Here is a 26334-nt window from a genome sequence, read left to right on the forward strand (position 1 = left end):
AAAATGCAGTTTGAATAGGTTCAAATCGATTGAGTTCTTAGATTATTCTGCGAGGACGAACCAATCGACTTCGTTTCTTGTCAATTTCTCAATTTCATTATCTAATACGTGATTAATGTTCAACTCGCCTAAAGACAAACAGACGACACGAACAATCAAGGTAAATCTTAAAAAATAATATATCATCTTTGCTTTATCTTGATCTACGGAAAATTAATCAGCTACCTGTCTTATTCTATCCAAATAATGTTACTACCAAATTCTAGAAGTTCGCGAATACTCGTCGTTTTCGTTAAAAAATAAATGACTAAACGATTATTAGGTATCGGTCGTCATAAGAAAGTATTTCAGCGTTAGCAAAGATAAAAAAGAAAACGCAATGGTATCGCGCCCATTTCCGAGTATCTTAAAATTAAATTCCCAGGACGCGAGAGATCATTGTTGGTGCGAAGAGGAGGCGAGGATCGAAACTCGCGACTTTAACGATCCACTTCGTTTGCGTGATGTTTCGCCGCACCCTCCCTTTTCTTTCGACGCGGCATCGAAGCCGGTAACTCAATTCGCGTATAATGACGTGACAAGGTACAGTACGCGTAGAACAGGCTGCAATTCCCGCGAGAACTTGTCGTTCACCTTCCTTTGATTCCGTCGTAGTCGCCGGGGAATGGTATCGGTTCGCCTCGCTCTCTCGGTCAACTTTTCACCGAAAAAGATACGATCTAGCCGAGCGGAATGTTATCACCGGGCCGGAAATTTCTAGGACCGAGGTCGTCGTCGCTTGTACGAAGCTGATTTTCGATTTTGCGCTGTCCCACTTTCCGCTTCCTCTCCGTTTCTTTCGCCGATTTTCTTCTCGCCTCTTTTACGAGGTCGAACGCGCAACGTGAAACGTTCCAACGAAAATAATCAACGCGGAGCAAACCGATCTGCCTCTGTCTGCCTCTGTGACTTTCGTCGCGCGAGTCGCTTGTCCTCGTGCACGTGCCTCGCGACATACCGTACCGATAACGATTTCGAATCAATCGTCTGGCGAACACGTTCGCGAGGTATTCTCCCACGACCTACGTAATGGGCGACGAACTTTAGATGGTTACGGTGTAGCCGCGAATCTTGCGGAAATCTGCCGGATACTTGCGCGAAACTCCCGACAATCTATTTATCCCGCGCGTTTAAACTTGTTCTTACGTGCATCGTTTAACCTATCCTCGTCTGTTGCATGGTTGGCGAAGACAACGGTGGAATCGCGCGAACACCCGACGTGCTCCGGTTTTCAGGAAGCCCGCGGGGATTTCAGCTGCGATGTCAGAATTTATATTTATCTCCGTTCGACTGAAGGAGTGCGACTCGTGTTCGCGTTGTTCAAATAATTCTCGTTACAGCCGTGGATTTTGAAATACCGTAGACTGTAGGATCTTCGCAGTATATCGTGGATTTTCTATTTTAATTTCTATCTCTTATTTTATCGCTAATGATTTGTTTATGTTACTGCCCATTTATTCTTTGTAAAATGGCAAGGTAATGGAAGGACGAACGAGGATTAATCGAAATGGAAAACCCTCGTATCGGGAATAGAAACGTGAAATACGTGTCCATTCGAGTATACGATTGCCTGTTTCGTTTACAAACAATAAAACAAGACACAGTGGCCATACAGTGGTTTTACGTTGATCATAACGTGTCGAATTGATGCGAGGGCTAATTCGATGAAGCATCCCCCATCACCGTAAATCGTTGCACGCGATCGAAATGTTGCTACCCAAGCACCATTAGATACGAAGGAAATGTATCGGAACCGCGTGAAACCATACGTTCCGTTTCATTGTAAATTAGTCGAGCCATCTGAAACAAGGATTCCCGGTATCACGGACAACCGCTCCGCTTGTAATCTGTGGCGGCTGATTGGACCGGAAAGTCGGGTATGCGAGACACGACGTGTACCGGATACGTCGAAACAACACGCCGCTCATTGTGTCAGTGCCCGGCACGTTCTACAAGGGGCAACGAAGTAAAAATAAAGAAAGGGGCTGCGTGGACAGGAGCGGCGAAGGGAAGAGAACGAGGAAGATAGACCTGGTGAAGTGGCATAAGGAGCGGAAAAGAGAGTGAAAAAAAGAAAGAGGAGGAGGGGAAAATGAAAGAGAAAGCGAGAAAGGAGAAAGACGTAGGAGTGGCAGGGTGAAGAGGCAGATGTGATAAATGGTAATTGCGCAAAAGTACCGCGGAGGACACGAGTAACACCCGTTCCTCATTAGAGGCTTGTTAGGGAGCCGAGACACAGAGTGACGGAATGCGGAGAGAGAACCGGAGGGCACAGAAGTCGGAGTGTTCGCGGAGGCGCCTCGTCTTTTCTACCGTACACGCTTTATCCTCTCTTCTTCCGCGACGTCTGTTCTCGTTTTAGGTCAACTGGTGCGTTTGCAGCCCGCTCGTTTCTATCCGTCTTAATAACCAATCGCTTTGATCGCGTCGCGCTACTCCAACCGGCTCTCGCGCGTCTTCTTCGTTCGTTTCTCGCCGTTTCACTTAAGAATATTATTGTTTTGGTCCGCGTCCGGATTTATAGGGGGCGATTTTTCTCGCTGCTCGTTTTTCTTTTTTCTTTTTTTTTTCCTTTTTCTTTTTCTTTTTGTCCGCAGAGTTCGTTATTCCTCGTGGAACAGCTGCCGCTTGGAAATCACATTTAATCGCGTTGAATCGCGTTCTTTCACGAGTGGCTTCTCACAGCGAAGTTTCTCTCTGGTATTTGATTTAATAGGACGATATAAAAGGGGTGTTCCCTCGCTCGCTATCTCTTTTTACCCCTCAGCGGCGGACGACGCGGACGACGTTATTTTGAAAATGTGGAAGATTCCTTGGGCACAAACATGTCAGAGCGCGACGGGGACATGAAAGGCGTAATTTAAGAACCGCCGCGTCGCTTTGAATGGAAACTTAAATCACTTCGTTTCTCTTTCTATCCTTGATCCGTTTTCATCGGAGCTGACGTGCTTCGTTACGGGCTTCATAATTTGTCGCTTTTGTCCGTTGACGGATCATTAAACGGATGAGACATTCGATTAAATTGTATCTCCTTCGGCTGAATTCATTCCTGGCTTTTATATAACGTACAATACTATTTTGGTAACGCCGCATTCACGCTCTCGTCCCGGGCTAATTGACGAGCACGATGATTGATATGAAATTACTAACGAGTACACTGTTATTCACACACCATACGTAATACCTACGTCTTGACTATAGAGATCCCTATAAATTTAATTTCTGATACAGGATATGACAAGAGAAATAAGAAAGTCAAAACAGTTAGAAACGTGAGAACGAACGACGCGAATGACATAGAAAGTGACTTGAAGCTTTTCTCTCAAGTCTGTTTAAAATTCTCCAACGCTATTCCATTTCATCGACATGGCTACTTTAAATCCTCCGATGCGTTGCTTCCACCTTAAAAAATATAACTAACACGATTCTCGTCTGAAGTAATCGATAAAAATGGTTCTTATAATTTTCGATAAGGATCGTGTTAGTTACTAAGTATAGATCAGACTTAGCAAGAATCACTATGAACTAATTAGATCCGAGTAGAATCATTTCCGACTTGACAAGACCGAGTAAAAGTCATCTTAAACTCATACCTAGTAAAGGTCGATCCAGAGTCAGCAAGAATTAACATCCCTAGAAGCTCAAGGGCGTAGACAGGAACTACCCCCTTGCGTATCTCGTGTCCATAGAAGCCAGATTCTAGAGACTTAGCTAAAATCATCTTTAAGTCGCGAAATCTCGTAACTGCGTGGTTTTCAAGTGCCAAGGTCCAAAGATGACATCGTTCCGTGATGCTGTAGTGAGAAAGGGGGAAAATAAGGAAGCGAGAGTTTCGACGCTAGCGAACTCGTCAGTAAGGCTACTCATCGCTAAAAGGTTCCTGTCTCAGACGCTGAAATAGTACTACAAGTTAGGTCGGAGATTGTACGTAGAGAAGGATAGACGAATACTTGGAGGAAATGTATTTTCGGCGCGTATATATGTGGATAGATACGTATATATGTAGCAGCGAATGTAGCACAAAAATAGGAATATTTCAAGAATTTCTTTTTCGAAAACGACAGGATTATCGTAATTTCTCTGAAATTTAGCGAGATTGAGATGACCTATCGAGTCTGACACGTTTCGAACGATTTCTATGAAAAGTGCGACAGATCTGGGTGAAATTAGATTTGCCGAATCTGACGCAGCTTTTGTTGGATTTAACAAGTCTAATGTAACTTTCGTTGGTTCTGACAAATTTGAGCACATTTCTATCGGATTTCTAACGTGGCTGCAACGACTTCTAGCAGTCTCGGCGAATTTTCAGCGATTCCTATAAATTCTTACGAGCCAGGAGTGATATTTTTCCCAATGTTCCATTATATTGGCTATAGTAAGTCCTTACGGCTTTATATTTTGAGTTTCGCTAACGATTTCCGAACTTGGCCAAATATTTCAATTCGTTCGTTCGCGTGCTGCGAATTCGATTGAAAATGACATGCAATAAACGGCGTATCTGCTATACTTGAAACAAGAGTTAACACGCGTTATATCTATCATTGTTAACACTAGAACTACCACACCAATCAAATTGGCTGGTTTTACAATTCTATTTTATAATTCCTACTTCATGTTATATTTTTTCCTGCAATGATGTAATGACTTTCGCAACGATAACTAAAAGAATAATATAATGAATTTTATTTTGTTTTTTATGTAATCGAACTCAAAATAATTTTGTATGAAGGCTACTTATATCAATACCAGTCAAAATGACTTGTACTTGTCAAAGTATAAAAGGGTCCTGCAATCTGTTTATCGAACCCTAATTCACCAGTTTCCTCGTTTTGTACAACTTGCCACATGTTTTTAAAATTTTCACTGCGTATCATTCAATATGATGATATCAGTTATCAGGGAAATTCCGGATCGAACACTAGATCTCTAGATGCTAATATTAGAAATACCACACCAGTTAAAATGGCTGTTTCTACAATTTTATAAATGCGTCAACCCTCGTTTATACCAAAAATGTACTACATAACATGGAATTCCTTCTGTAAGAAAGTAATAAATCAATAAATATAAAAATATTCTATTATTACGTATTTTTTAAAGACCAGTCATTTTGACGCGCGTTTCCTGTTCTGTGCAGTCGTCCGTACCGGTCTCCTGCTTTGTACATTATCCAAAGAGATAAAAAAAAAGCAAGTCTCACGTCTCAACGAAACGGTATCACGTCTCGTTGATTTACACATGTATCGGCGTTACGAGAGGTTGTTATCTGAAAATTAAAATCAGAGCTCCATTTCGGTGGATAGCTCTGGTTTCCTAGACTGCAGGAAAATCCCGCGCTATTAAGGAAGTGAATCTGAAAGAAATTGTAGTAGACCGGATAAAGGAAAGGAGGGAGGAGGGCGCAGGAACCGAGGATGAGAGGGACAAAGCGGGAGGCAGGGTAAAAAGAGTTGGAGGGAAGGCAGTTTATGCATGTAAATCGTCCGTCCTGACTCGCTGTTTGTTGTTCTTTGCTTCGCCAGAGCGCGTCGGCGTTTTACGTGCGCCGCTGTATTTTATTGCGAAAGGTAACTATATATGTAGATACGTATATACAAACATACACACATACGCGCTCATATATATGTATATGTATATATGCATATGTATGTGTGTGTGTGTATATGTATACACGAATCAGGAAAACGTAGTTGCGCGCATACATATACATGCGCCAGGGGTTTCGCTTTTCCATCCGCTTTTGTATCCCTGAATTCCCTTCGGCGGATCGACTGGTGGTGCATGCACTTTTCGCAGATACGGTCGATTCATCGAAAACTCATGTATTTGCGTTATGCGTATTCCAATAAATAATGGATCTGATATACGATGACCGATATCTTTTCCATCGCCCACCTCCAACCTGTTCAATCGTCGCTAACATTCCATTTCAACGTGTGTTCCACTGCATTTCAATTGTCACTCTCCAAAGACGTTCATTGATCTATCGTTTCTAGATTTTTCTATCGGTTAGAAACGAGAGCAGTTAGGCGTTGAAAAATAGTTATTGGAAGTAAGTCGTTTGAGAATACGATAGAGACAGCCCTGGAAGTCTCTCGAGTCAGATTTAACACAAATTAACCTGGAAAGTCGCGAGTCGTTAAGAGGCCATCGCAATGCGACACTTACCCGAGCCACATGCACGAACTGCCGATCTGTTTGATTAACCGGAATTTTATCCCCGTTTTTATTTGCTGAATCAAACGAACGGTCCGTGTAACCTTGCCAATGTCGTCGGCTGACCTAAAAAATTGTACCAGTTTACCCAGGGGAGCGCGCGTTCTTTCTCGTCCCACGACCGATCATTATCGTTCGTGCTCATCTCGCGATGATAAATCACGCGAATGGCCAATAAATGTCAGCCAGCCGTACAGGTTAGACAAACAAACCGAGCACAGCCTGTGCGGTTTCCAAACGCGTCGGATAAATCTATCGCGCGATTGGTTAATTAACAGATAAACGTCTTACGCACTTGCGACAAATGATTGAACGCGGCGGAAATTACACGCGACGATGAAACGGCCAACTTCCAGATGTCACGTTCATGAATGTTCTTAATTTGAATCACGCGCTTCTTCGTTCAAAGGGTTTCCGAAGATCAAATTTTCAAACTATACACGACATAAGTCACACGAGCGTGTAAGGCGTTTAAGCTTCAGTTCAAGAATTTCTAGATTTTTCGCCATACGCGTGGAATCATTACGACCTATTCTAACGTTATTCTGATCGTTGATAAATGATGGGGGATTTAATCCAATGGCTGACTCTAATACTCAGGATGAAAAGGCGCGAATCAGTAGCAAAGATCAGAATGTGATTCAGCGGCCGAGGAGAATTACGTTTGGAAATGGCCCAACTTCGATTGCTCTCCTCTCAGCCCCTTTTTTTCACTGCGTCAGTCGGATGACTCAGCACCGGTTGTCGCCTTTCTCGTACGACGAACGTCTTGAAGAAGACTAACGACGCGTTTAGACGCCAGATTAGGAAATAAATGAACAAACACTGACGTCATTGTGGCACGCGGCTACGTCGAATAGTTATGCAAATATCTACATACATGTGGATCTAAACATTCCGGTGGTTCGCATATATGCTGGCTCACGGAATACGGTTACATATTCCCAACATTTTTACACGGTACGGAGTACGTAAAAAATAAAGAAGAAAGACGAGAAGAGCACAGTTTATCTCGAAGCAACACGAGATCGTCCGTTCAAACAAGATTTTAAACGCGCGTGAACAGCGTCTCGTCTTCTCCTCGATGAGCGTCTCGTTCGCTTTTGTTTTGTTCGGTCAGAAAAGAAACATCGACGGACAACGTCCAGCCGTGGTTTCGTTGGATCTGTGGCCGCTACAGACGAACACTCGACGGCGAATCCATGTTCCATCCCCGAGAATAATGGACATTAATGGCAGCCGCGGCTAAACAGTTCTCTCGAGTGTTTGCGCGAACCTTTTCGCCGTGCAGGTCGGTAATCCGAGGGTCAAATAAAATCATTTAGCAGCACAATAAGCAACATACTTTCAGCCACTTCGTCTTGTCGAGAAAAGTACTCGGTTTAAGTGCTGATTACAATCCGTCTACTCGAATGGCCACCAAACTGCCGGATCATCCGACACCATTGTTCCGCTCACCTGCGATGCCAAATACACTCAAAGGCGTTCTCGAGTATTTCAAGAGTGTTGCATTTGCGAAATGTGTTTCGTGGAATCCGCGCGGCAGTTTATAGTCGCACCGGTGCCGATACACGCGTGCCGAGTTTAACGTTAAAAACTATTTATAACGAGACGCGAAGCACGCTGCAGCAGTCAGTTTCTTAATTGACTTTCTACCGTCGCTTTACAGTCTGCTTTGAACTTTACGCTACCCTCGTAATCATTAACTTGAAATATTCGCCGTGATATTAAATTATTAATCATCGTCACCGGTTGCCATTTATTATTTTAGTTTGCACCGTGATGTGACATATTCGCGATGCCACGACAGGCTACGTAGAGGCAGAAATAACGGCTCACCCTTTAAGGGAGTATTCTACTGTGAAGCGCGTTTTTTAAGTTTTCGTTTTTCTTGTTAGAAGTTCCTTGTTTAAGGGAAATTGATCGAAATAGACGCTAATGTAAACCGTGACGATTCTGCTGAATCGAAATGAATTTGACTATATCGAAACGAGAAGACAAATAGCCAATAATGAAAAAATGGCGGCACTTTGAAACTTTGGCTCTTGACGTTTTTGTATCCAAGGAAAATACCTTTGATCGCAGGATACGATGTATTTTATTGCATGCAGCCATAAAACAGAATGTAGGAAATATATTCGAAGTATACGCCTGCGACATTAATCGCTTTCTCCATTCGTCGGCTTAATTTACGATACTACACCGTAGCGCAAATAAATTACAAGCTGATAGTTACATTTAAATTAGAATGGAAAGAATTAAGATTAGATGCAAAATTCTACAGAACGCAGGTACTGTGCAAAAATGTACAAAATATACGATACCATGCAACGGACGAAATAAATATTTCGTTAGATTCCAACTTTTTTTCTTTTTTTAATTATCTTAATAAAAATAAATATCCGTGATCTACCGATAATGCAATGGATATCAGAGTACCTATCATCGTTTTGTTAACAGCGCAAAGTAAACGAAAACAGCTGACACCGTATAAATTTGCGGTCGTGAAAAACGCTGCTGGTTTCTCGGTGAGCACCTAACCGGGGCACAAGTGTAGCTTCCTGCTCACCATACGGTGGAGTACACACTCACGACTTTGACTTGTATAAAGTCGTTGTTCTAATGCGGCGCCACTCGACGCTCTCCGTCGAGTGCTCCTAGAAAAGAGCTAGACGACGTTCGTCTTGAAGAAGAGGACCCTTTTATGGTTTTGCACCGACTAACCACGAAAACCAACCCCCGTAAGACGTTTTCACTGCAATTCCATCGCGGACCGTGGCGGCTTCAACTTCGTCGAGAGGAAATTGAATTACAATTAACACTGGCGGAGTGCTTTACAGCTATCGTTATTTTCGTTCGCCTGAAAACACCATTAACTCGAAACAATTTCCACGAACGAAGCAAAGAAAGGAGAAAAAAGCAGAAGGAAGGAAGACTTTTTGACTGATCGGCACCTTTAATGCATTTAACAATAGAACTACCGGCATTTGAGACGTAGCTATCTCTACCAAAGCCATTCAAAATGACTGGTCTTTAAAAAATACGTAATAGTAGAATATTTTTATATTTATTGATCTATTATTATCTTACAAAAGAAACTCCATGTTCTAACTCAATAACAATAACTACAATAACGAAGAATATTCAGTACCAAAATCCTTGGTAACAAGAATATTAAAATAAATTTCCATTGGTAAATATAAGAAGTGTAATATAATAATATAATGATAAGCGTAATAATCGTAATAGAATAAATAAAATACAAATATAACTTAAATTATTAGGTACAAAATTTATCATTCATCACAAGCGATTCAAAATCCTCTTTCTTTTTAAAAGGCATACTCCAAAAAATATTATTGCGGTATACTCGAAACGAAAAGATAAGGAAGTTTCACGTTTACCAGATATCGTTTCAATACTAAAATAAAATGTTGATCAGTTATACGAAAATGACCGATAGATTATGTTATTGTATCGTTTTACGATATCGTAGACTGCGACAGCATAACGCAAAGCATCCCAACGATTACGTATTATTGTAGAATGGTGTTTAAGTATGAAAAGTAGGCATCGTGAACGCGATACGTATATTCTAACGTGCATTTGTTCCTTCTTCCTCTGTTTCGCAATTTCTTTTACTCGTTTCAGGAAAACTACGCATCCCTTTGTCAGAACATAGGAATTTAATCACATTGACTTTGAACTATACATAGTCGTACACTCTTCGTTGTGACCGTAGTCTGAAACAAGCGTTTCTGCTACTGTACTTGTAATTCGATTGTTCGCAACGAACAACCGCTCGCAATTTGTTACGATACAATTAATTGCTGGAAACTCGATGCACGTTCACCTGCTCTCATTTCTCGTATTTCCACGATGCCACGACAAATTGATACGAAGAAACAAAAGCAGAAAAAATGGAATATACTGGGAAGGAAACAAGTGGCATACGATATGTACGTAATGGAACGTCAATGACAAACCGCGGGTCATTCTGTCGTCTACCGTTCGTGGTAGAACTTATGGCGGGCCAATGGAGGATATGCGTATCGGTAAGATGGCTGGAAATATTTCACGGTACATCTCTTTAGTCCGACGATCGGTAAAACTCTCCTTTCGTCAGCATTGTTACGGAAAATCAGTGTGCATTTTTCACGAGTCGGCGCACAATAGGAAGGGAACGTCGAAGCATCCGAAGCCGCCTCCCATTGTGATTTTTCCATCCGCGTTTTTCCTTTTGCGGAACTCCATCCATTTGTTCGCGGGATCGAAGTTTGCGGATGTTTCGCAGCCATTCGGACCGAATGCTACAGGTACCATTCTGATAAATGGAACGTCGACCGGCCTCTACATACAACGCTATAAATCTAAACGTCGCGATACACGGTTCTCGAATAAAGCCCACCATAATTCCAGGGTATCTTATCCACCGATGTCTGTCGATGCGAGACGATGAACAGTCGGTGGCATACTTTCTCCATTACGTTCACCACGTAACGTTGCATCTTAGACGAGCGGAAAATACGTGTTGAAATCGCCGGAAAACCATTTCCTTTCCTATCTATCCTGATCGTATTTACGACCGTCGCGGTTTGCAATTTTCATCTTGAGCCAAGGACAGAGAGCCTGTTTGGTGGGCAAATATTTGAAAGGAACACGAACGTGCATCGACCGAACCGACGAAATGCCAGGAAGAAAGTCCGTCAGGCGGACAGCTGTCTCTTTTCGGACACACGAATTTTCAGCCTTCGGAATGGATTGGAATCGTCGAAGCGTGCTGTCGAACAGGACGCGGGGATCACGCGAAGGATCGAACCGCAAACTTGCCCTGATCCGTCCATGTTTTTTGTTCGTTGTTAAATTCCCTCGTCGAAAGGCTGACATGGTAGCGATGAAATACCACCGGTAAAAACGTGAAAAATTGCCATCGATTGCTATGTGAACAATTCCAATATCGCCAGCGTCCTCCTTCGGCCGCCCTATCTTTCTCTTGAAATCGAAGAAAAAAAAGGAACAAATTGAAAAGGACGAACATGGGAGAATTATTTCAATTATCTTAACGAATCTTAGAAAGCTGCTGCATCTGTAGCTGTACGTAACATGCATATTTACGTAGATTCTAGATTCTAAAGAGTTGATTATCTGACGAAACGCGGCGATTTTTTCTCGTTGCATCGAGCGAAAGAGGAAGCATAAACGAGCCGCGTTTTTTCACGAGGTCGAAATCGACAACGAGAAATTCTGTACGGCCGTCGTGATTCCAGAAAACACACGGGCCGCGCCCACGCGTTACAAGCACGCCGGTTCGAAAACGAATCCCCCGCCTCGGGCGTTTTACAGATAATTAACTGACATTAACATTTCGTTCGGACATGGAGCTCAGCGTGCTCGTATTTCTCCCATTTCCGACATGTACGCATATTTCCATGGCGGATAAGCATCGCTTTTCCACCAGTTCCACACAGCCTTTTATTTTTTCTCCCTTTGTCTCCTTTGCCTTTCCCGTTCTGCACCATTTGGTCGGTTTCGATGGTACGCCGGATTACCAATGTGCCGCGTGTATCTTCTTTTTTTCTTCTTTTCCTTGCTTTTTTTCGCTTGCATCTGGCTGACGCGGGAACGTCGAGAGCGTATCGAGGCTCTTCTCGATCCGTAATTAAGGTCAACGCGGCGATCCACCGCGCCAGTAACGACTCCTTTTTCACCAGTCTTTTTACCGTGAAATCTATCCGCGATGCCATCCTCGTCGATGTTATCGCGACATCGATTACGTTTTAACGCCCCGTGCAATAAAATAGCCGCTGCGTGGGCGGTTGTACGTTTAATTGCGGACAATGGAAGGTTCGATAAGCGCGAGACCCGTATTTTATCACGTTTCTTTATGCATTCGATTTCACGAGAAAGGAAATCGATGCTGTTTTTTGCAAGAAAAAGAGACGAACCTTTTCGTATATGTGGATTTAATCCTTCGCATATATGCACGAGATACGAGTATCTCGAGCTGCAGCGTTGTTTGTGTAATACTTTGCATAAGATATCTTTAAGGCGTGTGGTTTTCATTACGACGTGAGATACGTAAATACATCGTCTTGGCGTAAAAGTCAGCTCGTGTGAAAGTGGCAATTAAATACCATGGTACTTAAATAAAACGTCGATTAGAGAATGTACTGTCGCGATAAATGCTATTTCTCTCGCTTTCGTTACTGCTACGAATAACCTAAAATTGAAACTGCAAAAGGGAAAATGTAAATTATCTAGTTTAGCAATGCAAATCCAGTGCATCCGAAGGATAGAAGTTAATCAAGAATTTGCAAAGAGTAAACATTAAAAGGTATACAAAATTTGCAATATCTCAATTGCGCTTTACGATAGGTGAGATACGTATTTCGAATATTAAAATATTGTAATCTTTATGAATCTAGAAACATTTAATTACACAGGAAATTACAAACATACCCTGTATATATAAAGTACCAAATATACATTTCCATTTATATGTACATATTTACATTCCGTATACAACCAGAATTAACGCCCATGGAAATTTCAGATCTTCGATAAATAGAAATTAAAGTCTTTTTGCCAGACATTTCGTCTGTGAATGCTAATGGTAGCGTTACGCTATTATTCGCCATACTAATTATACTAAATACAGTGTTACAGTTCAAAAAACAAACTTGTTTTATTTTTTATTTTCTTTTGCACGAAGTGATATTCTATCATAGTATCAAAAACAGACTCTCATATTTATCCAGTCGAATATCCCGTCCAGAACGCGATACGAATATCATATCGCGAGATATTTCGTCTACAGATGAGAAACGTAATTCGTCTAAAGAACACGATGATGTTTAATTTGAAAAGGGAGGTTGGACAGGTGGCAAACAACCGTGTAGCACTTACAATTAGAACGTGTTAGTCAAGACGCAAACACGAGTGTTACAGCTTTTGTATCGCAAAGTGGGCAGGAGGGCAAACAAAGCGAACCGTGCAAGGCTTGATTACAATAACCACCCCAATTGAGCGCTAACTGTCCTCGGTACTAATTGTCTAATCTCTGTTGCTCTTCCGCCGCTCAGACATACCATTCTTTGACAGAATTTAAAAACACATAGATCAATTCCGAAAGTAGATAGATCTCGACGATGAAAATGTTTCGAGTTTGGTTTTAAACGTACTGACTGGCTGTGAAATTACTTCGTTGAAAGAATAATGGTACGCGTAAAAATATAAACACCATTGTGTGATTACGTTATTTAAATTTATTCTACGAGAATAATATAATCATTTTCTCAAGCGACAAAATGATAGCGATTCTTATAGCCAGGCAAAGTATGATTATTCATAACACGAATTAAAATCTCGATTTCCATTAAAGCTTCGTAGAAATATGAAACATAATCGTCAGACACGCTCCACTGCGATCACTTGAACGTTTGACAGATGATATAAAAAGATAGCAATCTAATTTCTACCTGAATTACCTTACTATCTAACTCCTTTCTCTTCTACTCTTCGGAAAGTAAACTTGTTTTTTTTTTTCAAAAGACCGGTATCCATAAAACGAAATCAATCAGGAAGAAACGCATCGTGTTCTAAACGAAACACGACACTAAATCTTCCTCGATAAATCCTAAGCCCACGTTCTAGACTACCGACATAGCACGCGAACGCCGGAGCACAACGGGCCGGATCAGACCGAACGAAAAAAGAAACACGAGAAGAGAAAACGAATCGATATGTACTGGTCGTATATCGAGCTTCTATCATTCGCTAAACAGCTTGCGGACCGGCAGGCTTATATCTGATCCCAGAGAGACAAGCAGGCCGACCCAGGCTATTGTTTGATAAAGTCTCAGAGCCGCGGATTATAACTAATGGAACTGCGAGAGGGAGACAAATCGCGGGTGTAGGTTCGCGACGCGCGTGCTGGGTTTATGCGATCGGGAATCCTTAAGCGCCCGGCGCCGCCAATAAAATATGCATGCACGCTCGCGGGATCCGTGTAGGTACCGGTGCTTTACATCCCACGAGACGTTGTACGCGTAGACGTACCGCGTGTATTAATCTGCATAAACTCATTGCTATGCAAACGAAGAGATTCGACGTCGAACTAGGATATCACGGGGAGCCTCCGCGGCTTACACCGTGGCTTAACCGGGCCTCTTACGTTCGTTCGACTCCACGTGTGCACACCCGCCGAACACCTAGTCACGATAAACGTATAAACAGCAGGTAGCTTGGTCTACAGGTATATACGTAAGTATATAGACACGTATACATTGTCGGACGATACCGATCGTAAAACGGACCTCCTTCGTCGATGGAATAATAATTGCAAAAGCTTGGCCTAGCCTGACGAGCAGGAAAATCGAGCCAGGTTTCGTAAACGAGAGGAAGACAACGGCGCGCATCACCACCTGTTTCCTTGCGAGCATCGATAATCCGCCCCCTCCTCCGCAACAGCAAGATGAAAAGAAAACAGTCGATGAATAATTTCGTTATTGGAACGCGCGATGGGAAACAGGTGACGTGAAATTGATTGGAATGTTTAAAACCACTCTCGAGAGTCACGGTATCGAGATAAGAGCCGAGGGACTCTTTCTCGCTCGTCGTTCCATGGAACGGAAAAATTTGCATAGCCTCGAATTTTACCAAATGGAAGATATTTCACGAATCGACGTGGTCGAGTGATTTCGATTTTCTTTGGCCGCTTGTGGTCGGTAGAAGAGGATTTCATCGTTTCACCGCGGATAAAGTCTAGAGGATCGTAGAGAAAGTTCATCCGGGCCGCAATAGGCGTAATTGTAGGCGGTTGAAGCACTTTGTTTGATCAGCAATTGAAGCTGCCGTGCCAGTACGTCTCGTAACAAGCCCTGGCCGAGTTGAAAGAATTTTCTAAAAGAGCGCCAGAGAGAAATATTCCACGGAGATAGACGCTAACGCTGAAAAGTATCAGAACGTTTGCGTACTTTGGCGATATTATGGACAAATTAAATTGCAATTCGAATAAAGCTTCGGGTGAGCCATCGAGTAGACGCATCGATTGATTTCATAAATTGGAAAGTACAGGAAAATTATGACGCTACGAACATTGTTTTTTTCAAATTTCTCTTAAAATTGACCATTATTTATGTCATCCTGTTACGACGAATCAACCGCTAAGGCTACACATCTTTTGCTTCTTCGGAATTGAACATTAATCGTGCCTGTGTAATAAAATTGAGAAATTGATTAAAAATGGAGTCGATCGGTATACCTTTCAGGAGGCTCGTACATTACTGTCCCATCTTTTAACAGGTAATTTTTTCATACCTTTTTAATTCCACGAAAAGGTAGCACGTACCGCTTCTAATTATGTCAATTCGCCATTAGCTCGTATACTTTGATCAACTTCAAATACTTTCGCTAGAGATCGACCAAAGCGTCCGGATACTTATGATACGGCAGTGTATGTATAGATATAGAGAGCAGAACATCGGTTCCGACGTAGCACAAAGTATACGGGGCGTACACGCACTAAACTGTGGATTTTCCGCCTCGTCGGTCGTAAGTTGCCGCATGTATGTTTAATGCGAGCACGCGAGGCCTACGACCGGGCGACTTCTTACTACCGTTCGCCATTACTTATTCACTTCCGGCGCAATTACCGCCGTGTACTCCATCAAAGTCCAGACACGGGAATCGCACCTTTCTTACGAGCGTATCGTCCCCGTCGTCTCCTCGGCAGCGCGCGCGTCTTTTCTCTTGCCGCTTATTCGCTTGACGCGTAACACCAACGATAACGTCGCAATGAGACATCGTACTGTCGAACTAATAAATCCAGAGCCATCTCCCGTTGCGTCGTCCACGGCCGTGAATTAGTTATTTGACCTTTCGCTTTCCCATGCCGCGTCACACCTGTGTACACCGTGTCTCGAGATACCACGTCGCGCGATCAGTTAACGGTAAGTGACACGGGCATACGCAATCGGATCGCGTTGCTTTCTCATTCGTATGTACGTTTGCTTCGTACAAGATCGTTGAGAATTGTGGATCTTAATCGCCGAAATAAATGTACAGGAACACTTAGATTACATTTAGAATTAATATCAAAATAGTTTCGGATTTATTTAATATATGATTTACAAGATATTCGTCGATACATATTTGAACGCGTTTCAGCATTCTCTTTGTCTCACCATTTTCTATACCACAGTACTAACGAAACAGTTGCATTTATCACACACTCATACTCATATATGTGTGTCACTACTACGCGGCTAATATAGTGTAGCACACAAAATTACATATATCTTAAGAATGATGTTTGCCGATTTTGTAAAAATTTAACTTAGGATTGCAGCTTCTTTTTTAAGTGAGTACTTTTGAGAATAAATTCTGATCTGTCGCAAGGAACGTTTAGCTTAGATTATAGTCATTGAAGAGCAGTATTTCTCGTTCATCTCGAAAATTTTAAATAGAACAGATTTCGTATCGCTTTTTAAACAAAATTCTCTGTAGATTCGTTCGTTTCGTGATAATTTAACCATCGTCATAATCGTAGTGTAAATCGATATTTCAAGTATAAATTTGTTGTAACAACAAACTCAGAACGCTATTTTATAGAAACAAGCAGTAGACTAATTTATATCTCGGGTTTGTAAGCCTCTTGTGAAAGATCATTATTTGTAGATTTTAACTCAACAAGGACTTTATTCCGAAGCAATGAAACAAATTATTTATCCCATTACAAGTTATTCTGAAACACCAAGTATATTTGAATGTCATGAAACGATGTATCAGAGATTCGAGCAAAGGATAATTAGGAAGGTACATCTCTATCGTTTTAACGGCACCCTGTCTGAGCCGGAATAAAAATGGATCGGTTGACATCGACAAAACGGCCCCGGGCAGCCCTTCAGGGCGCTTTTTAAACGCGTTATTTTTCGAGTCTGCTCGTTTTGTTGGTTTTGCTTATGAAACTTTGTTTTACCGACACGACAAACACGATACCCGTTTGTTGTCCCTGCGCTTTGTTTTTAGAAGCTCCGTACGCTTCCACAAATAAGATAAAGCACGCTAATGCTGAGAAAGTAATAATTTTACAATTACAACATCACGCTCGAGCGTTGATTTAAGTTTAAATTGTTCGAACGAGCCGTCTCGCTTGCTTTTCCTCGGAGAACAACAAATTAACACGGTAGGAAACGAAAATTTCACGGTAGCTTTGTCCGGTTTGAATTTTTCATTCGACTCGAACGGGATAATTTCATGAATTAATCGCAAACGCTGCGCGTAATATCGCCGATATTCTCTTCCGCGATATTGCCAACTCATCGTACGTTGTTTTAAATTTTATAAATTACGCTTTGAGCGTTACACGAATCAAACTATGGTAAAATTTCGTGCAACAAAGAGTTCATGTATTTAATTGAAAATCATATAATAAGAGTCCATTGGTTCTCCCAATTACCTATGATTTTTCATTCGTATAACTTCACGTTCGAGCAAGCGAATTAAATCGGTAAAAATTGATTGAACCAATGCTAGCCGGAGTTCGCTTCCGATAAATACACAGTTCTACCGTGTATATTCTCGAACGTGGTAATTTTCGAGGAAAAATTTTTCGAAATCAATGCAACAAGTGAAAAGACCGATCAGTCAGTCATCGTTGAAAGTCGAAACTCGTTCGGGTGTCTGAGAACCCATACCCTATTTGTATTTTCATTGAAGATAAAATCGATGATCGGGCCGGGAGACACTCGACTCCCTTACCGTTGTCATCTCCCCTCGAGTACCACCCTAACGAAGTCATCGAACTTGCCAGCGGAAGAGGCACCGCGCGACGGAAGCGTTCGAACGCGAAACGAGAGCGAGGAACAACAAAACACACCCTCGAAATCCCTCACCCCGGGCTATGGTGGTATATCGTTAAAGGTGGCGAGTCTCATAACGGTTTCCATGTTTTTCTCTGCTTTTTTTGTTCCAGGTTGACGAGGCAGAAATGGCACGGTCGGAGTCACGGTGAGAAAAGGGCGAGGGTGAAGCCCTCGCGCGAAACGGGAGCTATGGTGAAAAGCTTCGGTTTCTTCGCCGGGAGGGCGATACCTGCCGTCCACCTTATGCTTTTTCTCGCTCTGGCCGACACGACGAGCGCCGTAGACCTCTGTAAGTAGACCACTGCAAAGCCATGATCTGTCCCCTTTCCCTCGCCGGAGGTTTATAGTTTTCATCGCGAAACTTCCTCTGTAAGTTATTAACGAGCAAGACGCGGAGCGCCGTGCGCCACGACGATACACGTGGCGCTTGACCGCAGTCGACGAACTTTCGATCCGGAATCGACTTTGGCCGCGTTCGCATGGAAAAGCTGGATTCGCGCGTTTGTAACTCCGTCGTCGCCGCCCTCTTGCACACCCTCGACCATTTGCCTCGCAGTCAGACTGCTACCTCCCTCTCTTCAAATTGCAAACTTTTAGGCAGAAGTTGTGTATTTAAACAGTGTTCACGAGGCTGGCCGTTGGCAGGGAGAGTAGAGCCGCACCATGGAACTCATGATACGCCCGCTCGATACTACAACCAGCAAACCTTTGTGCGCAATGCATCGACGACAAGCGATTTTGTTCGATCCAAATTACTTCGCGGTGATCGACCAACTTTCGTGGAATTGAAACGGACGGTGGTGTTGGTACGCTCGAATGCCGGAACGTACGCCAACTACACCGAGAAGAATCGTACATATGTGTCTCGGGTTATGGACTTTCATTTCCGACGGGTTTTCGCTTCAAGGGTGAGATTACGTTCTACGTTTAGCCCTCTATATTTTCGCGAAAGTTGAAAGTTACGTACCTGGGTATTTTTGTTTCTTATATATTTAGTTTCCTGATTAGGTAATATTTTATTATTTAATTGTACAGCGAACGTTGACTGTTACAAATTATGAAATTATTCGCATTTGGTAGGAGCAATTAATTTTATTGTAAAATATACAGTGCTGTTTTTGAACGAGTTTCTGGTATCTTAAATTTGATATGAACTCATCTTATTTAACCTTTGGTTGAATCAGGTTAAAGAATTTTGATTACACAAAACAGCAAATAGATTTACTCGTATTTTTTAAATGTAAAACAGTACGTAGAGAAATTGCCCATTATTCGGTTGAAAATGTAGTACTGGCACCTAAAAGGTACCTCAATGTGTCCGCATTAGTGGCACCTTTTCTGAAATAAAAGAAGACTTTTAAACCCATTCTCGACCGAAGGTCTCCGGAATTTAATGGGTCAATAAACGTCCAAGTAAATTTCCCGCGGTAGACGTCTCGCAAGTTGTCCACATCGAGCGTTTAATCGATCATCAGTCCACTGTCCGTACGAAAAAAGCAACCTGCATCGATTTGCATGTCGGAGTGGCTTAGTCAGCATCCAGCAGGCCCGTTAACTTCGCTAAACGATCTGTCGGTGTCAGGCGCGTTACTTTTCCTTGTAACGAGTTCAGCAGTTGAAAGTATCGAAATCGTTTGGAAGCCGGGATAAACGATAGATCGTACTTCGAATTCCGATTCAAGAAGGAGAAACATCATTTCGATTTTATCGTTTTCAGAAGCTAAAAGTGTATACATAAATTCATAGATGCAGGTATACGATGGTGGAGCACGTATCACGGTGGTGAGAATTCTCTGAGAACGATGAGTGATAGAAAACTGAATGAACGTTGAAATGCCAAAGTACCGGTAGCTAATGGAAAGCAATTCGAGTGGCAGAGAGAACGCACAAGTAGATCAAAGCGTAGAGTACCATGTGAATATTCGGAAATTTTTCAAGTTTATATTCGATTAGTTTACGAAACTGAGGAGATCGGAGAATGTATGGATACTGCTCGTATAAGGCGAGAGAATTTCAAGCGAATCGTTAGAGTATTAAAGATGTACTAGTTTAAAATCAAATCATTATTGTCTTATTTTTCTGTTGCTACTAAATATAGTTTTGTCGATATTATTTTACGTGTGACGAATAAAAACCTACTTGAAGTTCGACATTCCTACAGTAGGTATTCTTGCAAAATTCGTATCGTTAACGTTTTACAGAATTTCCCGAATCGATATTCAAACAAGCTTGGCCAAGTGCGCTGCTTATCCCTGTACGTTCCTTTCGCCGAGATAGCAAACGTATTAACCTGTTGCTACACGAACATCACGAGAATTTTCAACGTGCGCGATAAACTTTCAACCAGAGAATCGTTTCGTAAAATGAACGAACCGGTTGCCGTAACTATGAAAAAATTGGCAATATCCCAAGATAGAATTTCACTGGCTGAAACAAGACCTTTATATTTACACCAAGAGCATTTGCAGCAAAGTACATCGATTCTATAAACTGTAACAGACACTCGTTTCTCGCTGTACCCCTTAAACGTTCAACTCCTTACCTCCAGCACGGAAAGGGGCTCGTTAATGTAATACATAGCGCAGAGTCGTTTCCGGAGAATCAATTCAGAATCGTGTTTCGTTGAGCAACCACGAGTCACCAAGGAAAAATGGAGAAAGAGAGAGAGCAAATAAAAAAAAAAAGCGAAATATACATGGCAAGAAGAGAAATATCGCCATAACTTTCGTTTCGTTGAAAATAGTTGTACGGTCGTACGTTGAAAACGGTTTTTCATTAAAGAAATGGAAACGCCATCGTCGGGCTTTATCAAATGCTTGCTCTTAATTGCGATATAAATTTTCCTGGAAACCAGCGGAAAGAAATGTCCCCGTTTCGGGACCATTCATCCCAGTGTCGATAGAGTAGAAGCAATTAATGATGTTTCCGTGGCGACCAAATGCAATCCTTAAAGGGTACGCTACGTTGAAAGAGACAATTCGCGATCGGACAACGCGAGAGCGAGGCTAACAGCGACGAAAAAAATAATGTTGCCGCGGAACACTTAGGCGGAATTAACAGAAACAGGGAAGTAAGTTTTCCACGCCGCGGAAACCCGTTATTCACGATCGATTTACGAGCGCGATATCTCACCGTGGTGGCTCGTTAGGGAGAACGTGCCGACAAAGGAAACGGATTCTGCGAGAGGAACGATTCAAGTTTACCTCGCGAAAAGGGAGAAGTTGCAGCGACAGCCGAGGATCGTGAGAATTCTAGAGGGTGCGAGCGATATATCGAGGCTTCATTAATAATAATAGCGTGCTTGATTCACGAGCGACCGCTTTGTTTCGCTGATGGGTATCGTTATTGATTCTTACTCGTAAATTTTCAGGACGCGATCCATAATGCAAGTAGACGAGACGCTATGGATCTTTGTGCTATTTTTTCCTCTTATCGTTCTTTATTTATTTGTAGCTGTTATGAAATTTTAGAGTGCTTTAATGGATAGAAATGCTTCTCCGCTTTTCGTCTCCCTTTCGTTGCTTTTCTCATCTACCTACTTTTTTCTTCTCTTACCCCATACTTTCCCATTTTTCCTCTCCTGTCTTCTCTTCTTCCTGTCCTCTTTCCTCTTTCTACTTCCCTTTTATATTTCCCTTTCTCTTATTTCTCCCTGTATAAACGTATACACAAACGGAAGGTATTCAGCAGAACAAACATCCATTGCGTTTTCGCATCTAAATTTCGTAGAAACTATGGCGTATAAATATCTTACGAGACGTACCTCGGTAAAAGCTATCGATATAACTATTTCGCGAGCTGCTCGTTTCACGAGAATGCTTTCTCTCGACATAGCAACGATAATTTTCCAAAACTTAGGGGCGCCGTCGAGTTTCATCGATGCCCCAGTTTTCGGCGACACGTTCGCGCGACAAGTTCGCGGAAATTAATTCATTTACACGCGAGTTACTTCGTTAGCCGGTTCGAAGCACAGAGTAACGTGCTTTTCACGACAGGCTCGCAATCTGTAGAAATTTCATCTTACCGACGATAACACGACGGACCCTACCACTGCCATCGTATCCACGAAATTACGACGTCGCGGATTCGTCCAAGGATGGTGCAAAGTTTCACCGATATTAATGGCTACCTACGTGGCCATTCTGTTTCTCGATGGCTTAGCACGGATTCCTTCCGTTATAAGCTCGAATTCCCTGCTATTAATTCTCGCGGGGTCTCTGGTTATTCGCGGCACAAAGCTGCAACCTCCCATCACGTTGTTCCGGTACACCTGCACTCGATATCCGGCATTACGTATTATCGTTTATTCGCCGCGTATTCGATCCATTCAGGCAAACGATGCTCCAGCAAATTTTACCGTGGCGCATTTTAGTTGGTAATAGAACTTCGATATGCATAAATTGCAATCGATGCGACCCGCGCCATGAAGCGAAACCACCCTCAGCCCCGTCGCGCACCAGTCGCCCCTCGCAGCATCCTCGATAATCGAACTATGTTCGCGAGACAGCCAGACGTCCTCAAATTTAGAGAATTCGACGCGTTCTTCCTATTGTATATCCAATTTTACTAGTAATGCAAAGTGTGTATGATATTTAGGGGTTGAGGAAAAATGCAGGCATTCATGAATATCGGACTTCTGATTGGCAAGCTTGGAATTCCATCTCTATCGCAAAGGCGTCATTTTAATTCTTCGCTGTTATCGTTCCCGTTTGTCAGATACGATTCCCTCATGTAAATGTAAAATTGTTTCACCCGGATTTTCCGCTTCTCCTGAAAACGCGATAAAGTGAAGGATTAACGTTAGAACCATCGATAACCGAAGCGTGAAAATCGTATCGGGGAAATTACAATGAAAAGCGTGAATACATAGGAATATATAGATAATGCGAGAAATATATAGAATCTGCGAAATTGCGTCGTTATAAATATTGAAGTAACTACTTCAAGAAAAACTCTACATCTTTATTTATGTATATCCGTGACCTGGAGACTGCTATTACGCAGAAATATTCTAAATAAGGAAAGGTGTATATTATTGTACCCTTGAATATACATTATGTCTTGGATTGCGAGGTCTATGAACAAAGGAACTAATAAACAGATTTCTATTTATGTTCCCTGTAGCCTCTAGCCAAAGCTATAAGCTTAACTTTTTTGGTAATGTCCTTTTGCTATAAATATATGAACGTGCTCCCTATCATTCCATTGTCTAGTAACACTAAGAGAGCAAGGATCTGAATCAGCATAAACTTATACTTATATGTTTAATTATTTCAATATACTTTTCTATTACAAATTCATTCACTCGTTCTTCAACCTCAACCTCAACAATAAATTTACCAAGTTTCTGTGAAAATCTACGTATCGATCATTTTGTCCGTTCTAATAACTCTGGTGTTCATTGATAAAGTGATACGCAGATAGTTGAGCAGAGCGTAAAGAGTGAAACGTTACGAACACTGAATATTCCAGTTTCTATTACGGATGCAAACAAGTAGCTATATTCCGCTACTCGACGATGAAATCACGAGCATCGATGACAACGCGGAATATCAATTTACACGAACTGCCATCCGAATCGTAATTTTAGTTCCATCGACGATTTATCGTGCCACGTTACAGGCACAACGTCTCCACGGTGCATGTTTCGTTAGCCACGATTTCGAAGTTTTCGCCGTGGCGGAACGATGGCAAAACCGTAAATAACGCGGCCAGTCCTCCATGGCCGACAATATTGTATCAAGATAGGCCCGGTTCCTGGTAGCAGGATACATTGCGTCCCCGTAACGCTGCTGTGTTCCCCTATGAAACAATTTGATCGGTCCCGAAGATACGAAAACGTTGAGGTAGTCCTTGCCGTCGTCCTAACTCTTCTCGTTCTCCTCGCATCGAAGCTGGAGGAAAGGCGGTCGTATACAAGAACGTAAACCGGCTCTATCCGACAGATTCATCTCGGTTACCTGGTTATTTAGCCATTTATGATCCGCTGGCGAAAACAGGACGGGCATCGATACCCAACCAATCCTTTTTCCTCTCTGCCTTCTTCCTTTAGACTCGTATGTAAATTTTTCGTTGCAAGACGAAACTTTAAACTCGATTGCATGTTTTCGTTTGTTTCAGCCCAATGCATCGCGCCGCTTGGTATGGAATCCGGCGCGATCCCGGACGCGGATATCACGGCAAGCTCTACGTTTGACACGGGAAACGTTGGTCCACACCTAGCACGGTAAGCGACGCTTTTTCATTTCGATAGCCTACTCTCCATATCATTCGTCATCCCTATCTATCGGTGACTTCTGCTGCTCTGGCCGCGCGCCATCCAATTGCCATCAGCCACGACCCTCCAACGATACTACGCATGCATAGAAAGTTACTTGCTTAGGGACAGCTTAGGGATAAGAAGAAGAGTGAGTTCAAAAATGGTAAATGTAGGAATCTGTAAGATGTTTTCGTTGTTTGTTGCTCGATTGTAACGGATATGAAATTTCAATGATCCTAAGCGATCAGGACAACGGGAGAAAATAGGAGAACACCTTAAAATTGTATTTGGGTAATGGAGTAACAGGGGCTGGCACATAGTGGAGCGTTTGCACCGAAAGGCAGAAATAGTTACCTTTCCATGAAAATCACATGATAGCAAAGACATTTTATATATTATATTATGCGCATTCTGTGCAATTTTGCATTTTCAACTTTCCCATAAACGCATAAAAATCAGCAGATTTGTTGAAGCAGCAGATTGTTGAGAATTTTTTATCTTAATTGCCGAAATAATGGTATAGGAATACTAAATTTACACTTAGAATTTATATTAGGATAGTTATATATTTATTTGATGAACTATTTCAAAGATATTCATCGATACACACTTGCACGCGTCTCACCTTCTTCCATATACTCATATTCACATACATGTATCACTACTACGCGGTCAATCTAGTCTAGCACATAAAATTATACGTATTTCAATAGAGATAATTTATTATTTCGAAGAAGAGGTAACAAATGTAAAATCTTTGTATTAATTTGTTATATAAGTAACAAAAATACGTTTCCTGTGAATTATACCGTCCATTTAATTCCAATAGCTAACTCTCAAATCTACTTTGGGAATCTGACAATGAGTTAGGTGTTCTATAGTACTTTGTCTTTACGACAATGTTACACGCCTTCCTGTATCTTCGAATAGCCGTTATAACGATGGATTTCGCGAGACAACCAGTTTAGAGCAGACGGGTACCCAAGATGAAACTGCGTGCCATTCGAGTGGCAAGAGAGGGTTGATCGAGGGTTTTACTAAGGTCGTTAGATCGAGGGACGAGGGTTTATGTTTTCGAGAAATAGCGGTGATCTTAGGAGACATGTAAACGAAGGGGGACGAGTTGGCGATGGTAACGAAGGCGGAGACGGCAGGTATTTATTTAGCAAAGCACGTTTACTCGTCATGCAAAACTTAAATGGGATTGTGGAATGATTTGTAGTTTCGGTGGTTGTACTTTGGTTAAGAACGTGTATTTCTACAAACATGTATTGTCCGGTGTGTGTATGTTGATTTGGTATGTGAGTACCACGAGCAACGTGTAAAGAATTTTATTTGTTCGGATGAAATAAAATTTATTTATCCAGTTAACTAGACGGGATATTGGAATTATTGTTCCATCTATTAATAATCGAGCGTGACGTTGCAAAATGAGCAAAAGCTTCGGCGAAGGTTAGAACGTACCTACATAATATATGATAGTTGCTTAGTTACAGAAGATTAATAGAAGCTCATTAGAATTCCAATTTTATATTGAAAAAAATAGCAACCATCGTTTATAACAAATCCAAAAGAGAAATCCAAGAAACTCGAAACATAGATTGAACGATCTCGCGAAGTACTCGAGCCTCGAAAATTTACTGCCTATTTCTTCTCTAGACCCTTCTTCTCTCTCTCTCTCTCTCTCTCTCTCTCTCTCTTTCTCTTGACGAAATATTATCTCTTACATTTAAATCACTCTATGTGATCAAATGCACGACTAGCCAAAGAAACGACTCCCCCGAGGGGAGTTCCTTTCGAGGCTCCGATTTGCTCACGCCCAATTATACCATAATTATTTCAAGATGCCAACCAAGCAGTTATTCGGTGAATTATTCATACGCGGCGACGATGTTCGTGCGTCGAAAACCTCGTGGCAAATTCGCGAAGACGTGATACGCAGCCGGGAAAAGTAAA

At 42.0% G+C, this 26334-nt stretch overlaps 1 protein-coding gene across 3 annotated transcripts in view; it reads left to right on the plus strand.

Annotated features, from left to right (window-relative positions):
• LOC100645523 (discoidin domain-containing receptor 2) overlaps nt 1-26334 on the plus strand; it is a 159842-nt gene that overhangs the window by 51215 nt on the left and 82293 nt on the right. For all 3 annotated transcript variants that reach the window (XM_048407694.1, XM_003396603.4, XM_048407693.1), the window contains exons 2-3: nt 18230-18408; nt 24240-24345. In XM_048407694.1, coding sequence (XP_048263651.1) covers nt 18309-18408; nt 24240-24345 — 206 coding nt within the window. In that variant the 5' untranslated portion in view covers nt 18230-18308. The remainder of the gene's footprint in view (nt 1-18229; nt 18409-24239; nt 24346-26334) is intronic.

The sequence above is a fragment of the Bombus terrestris genome, chromosome 7 (assembly GCF_910591885.1).
Source record: "Bombus terrestris chromosome 7, iyBomTerr1.2, whole genome shotgun sequence".
Taxonomy (NCBI): domain Eukaryota; kingdom Metazoa; phylum Arthropoda; class Insecta; order Hymenoptera; family Apidae; genus Bombus; species Bombus terrestris.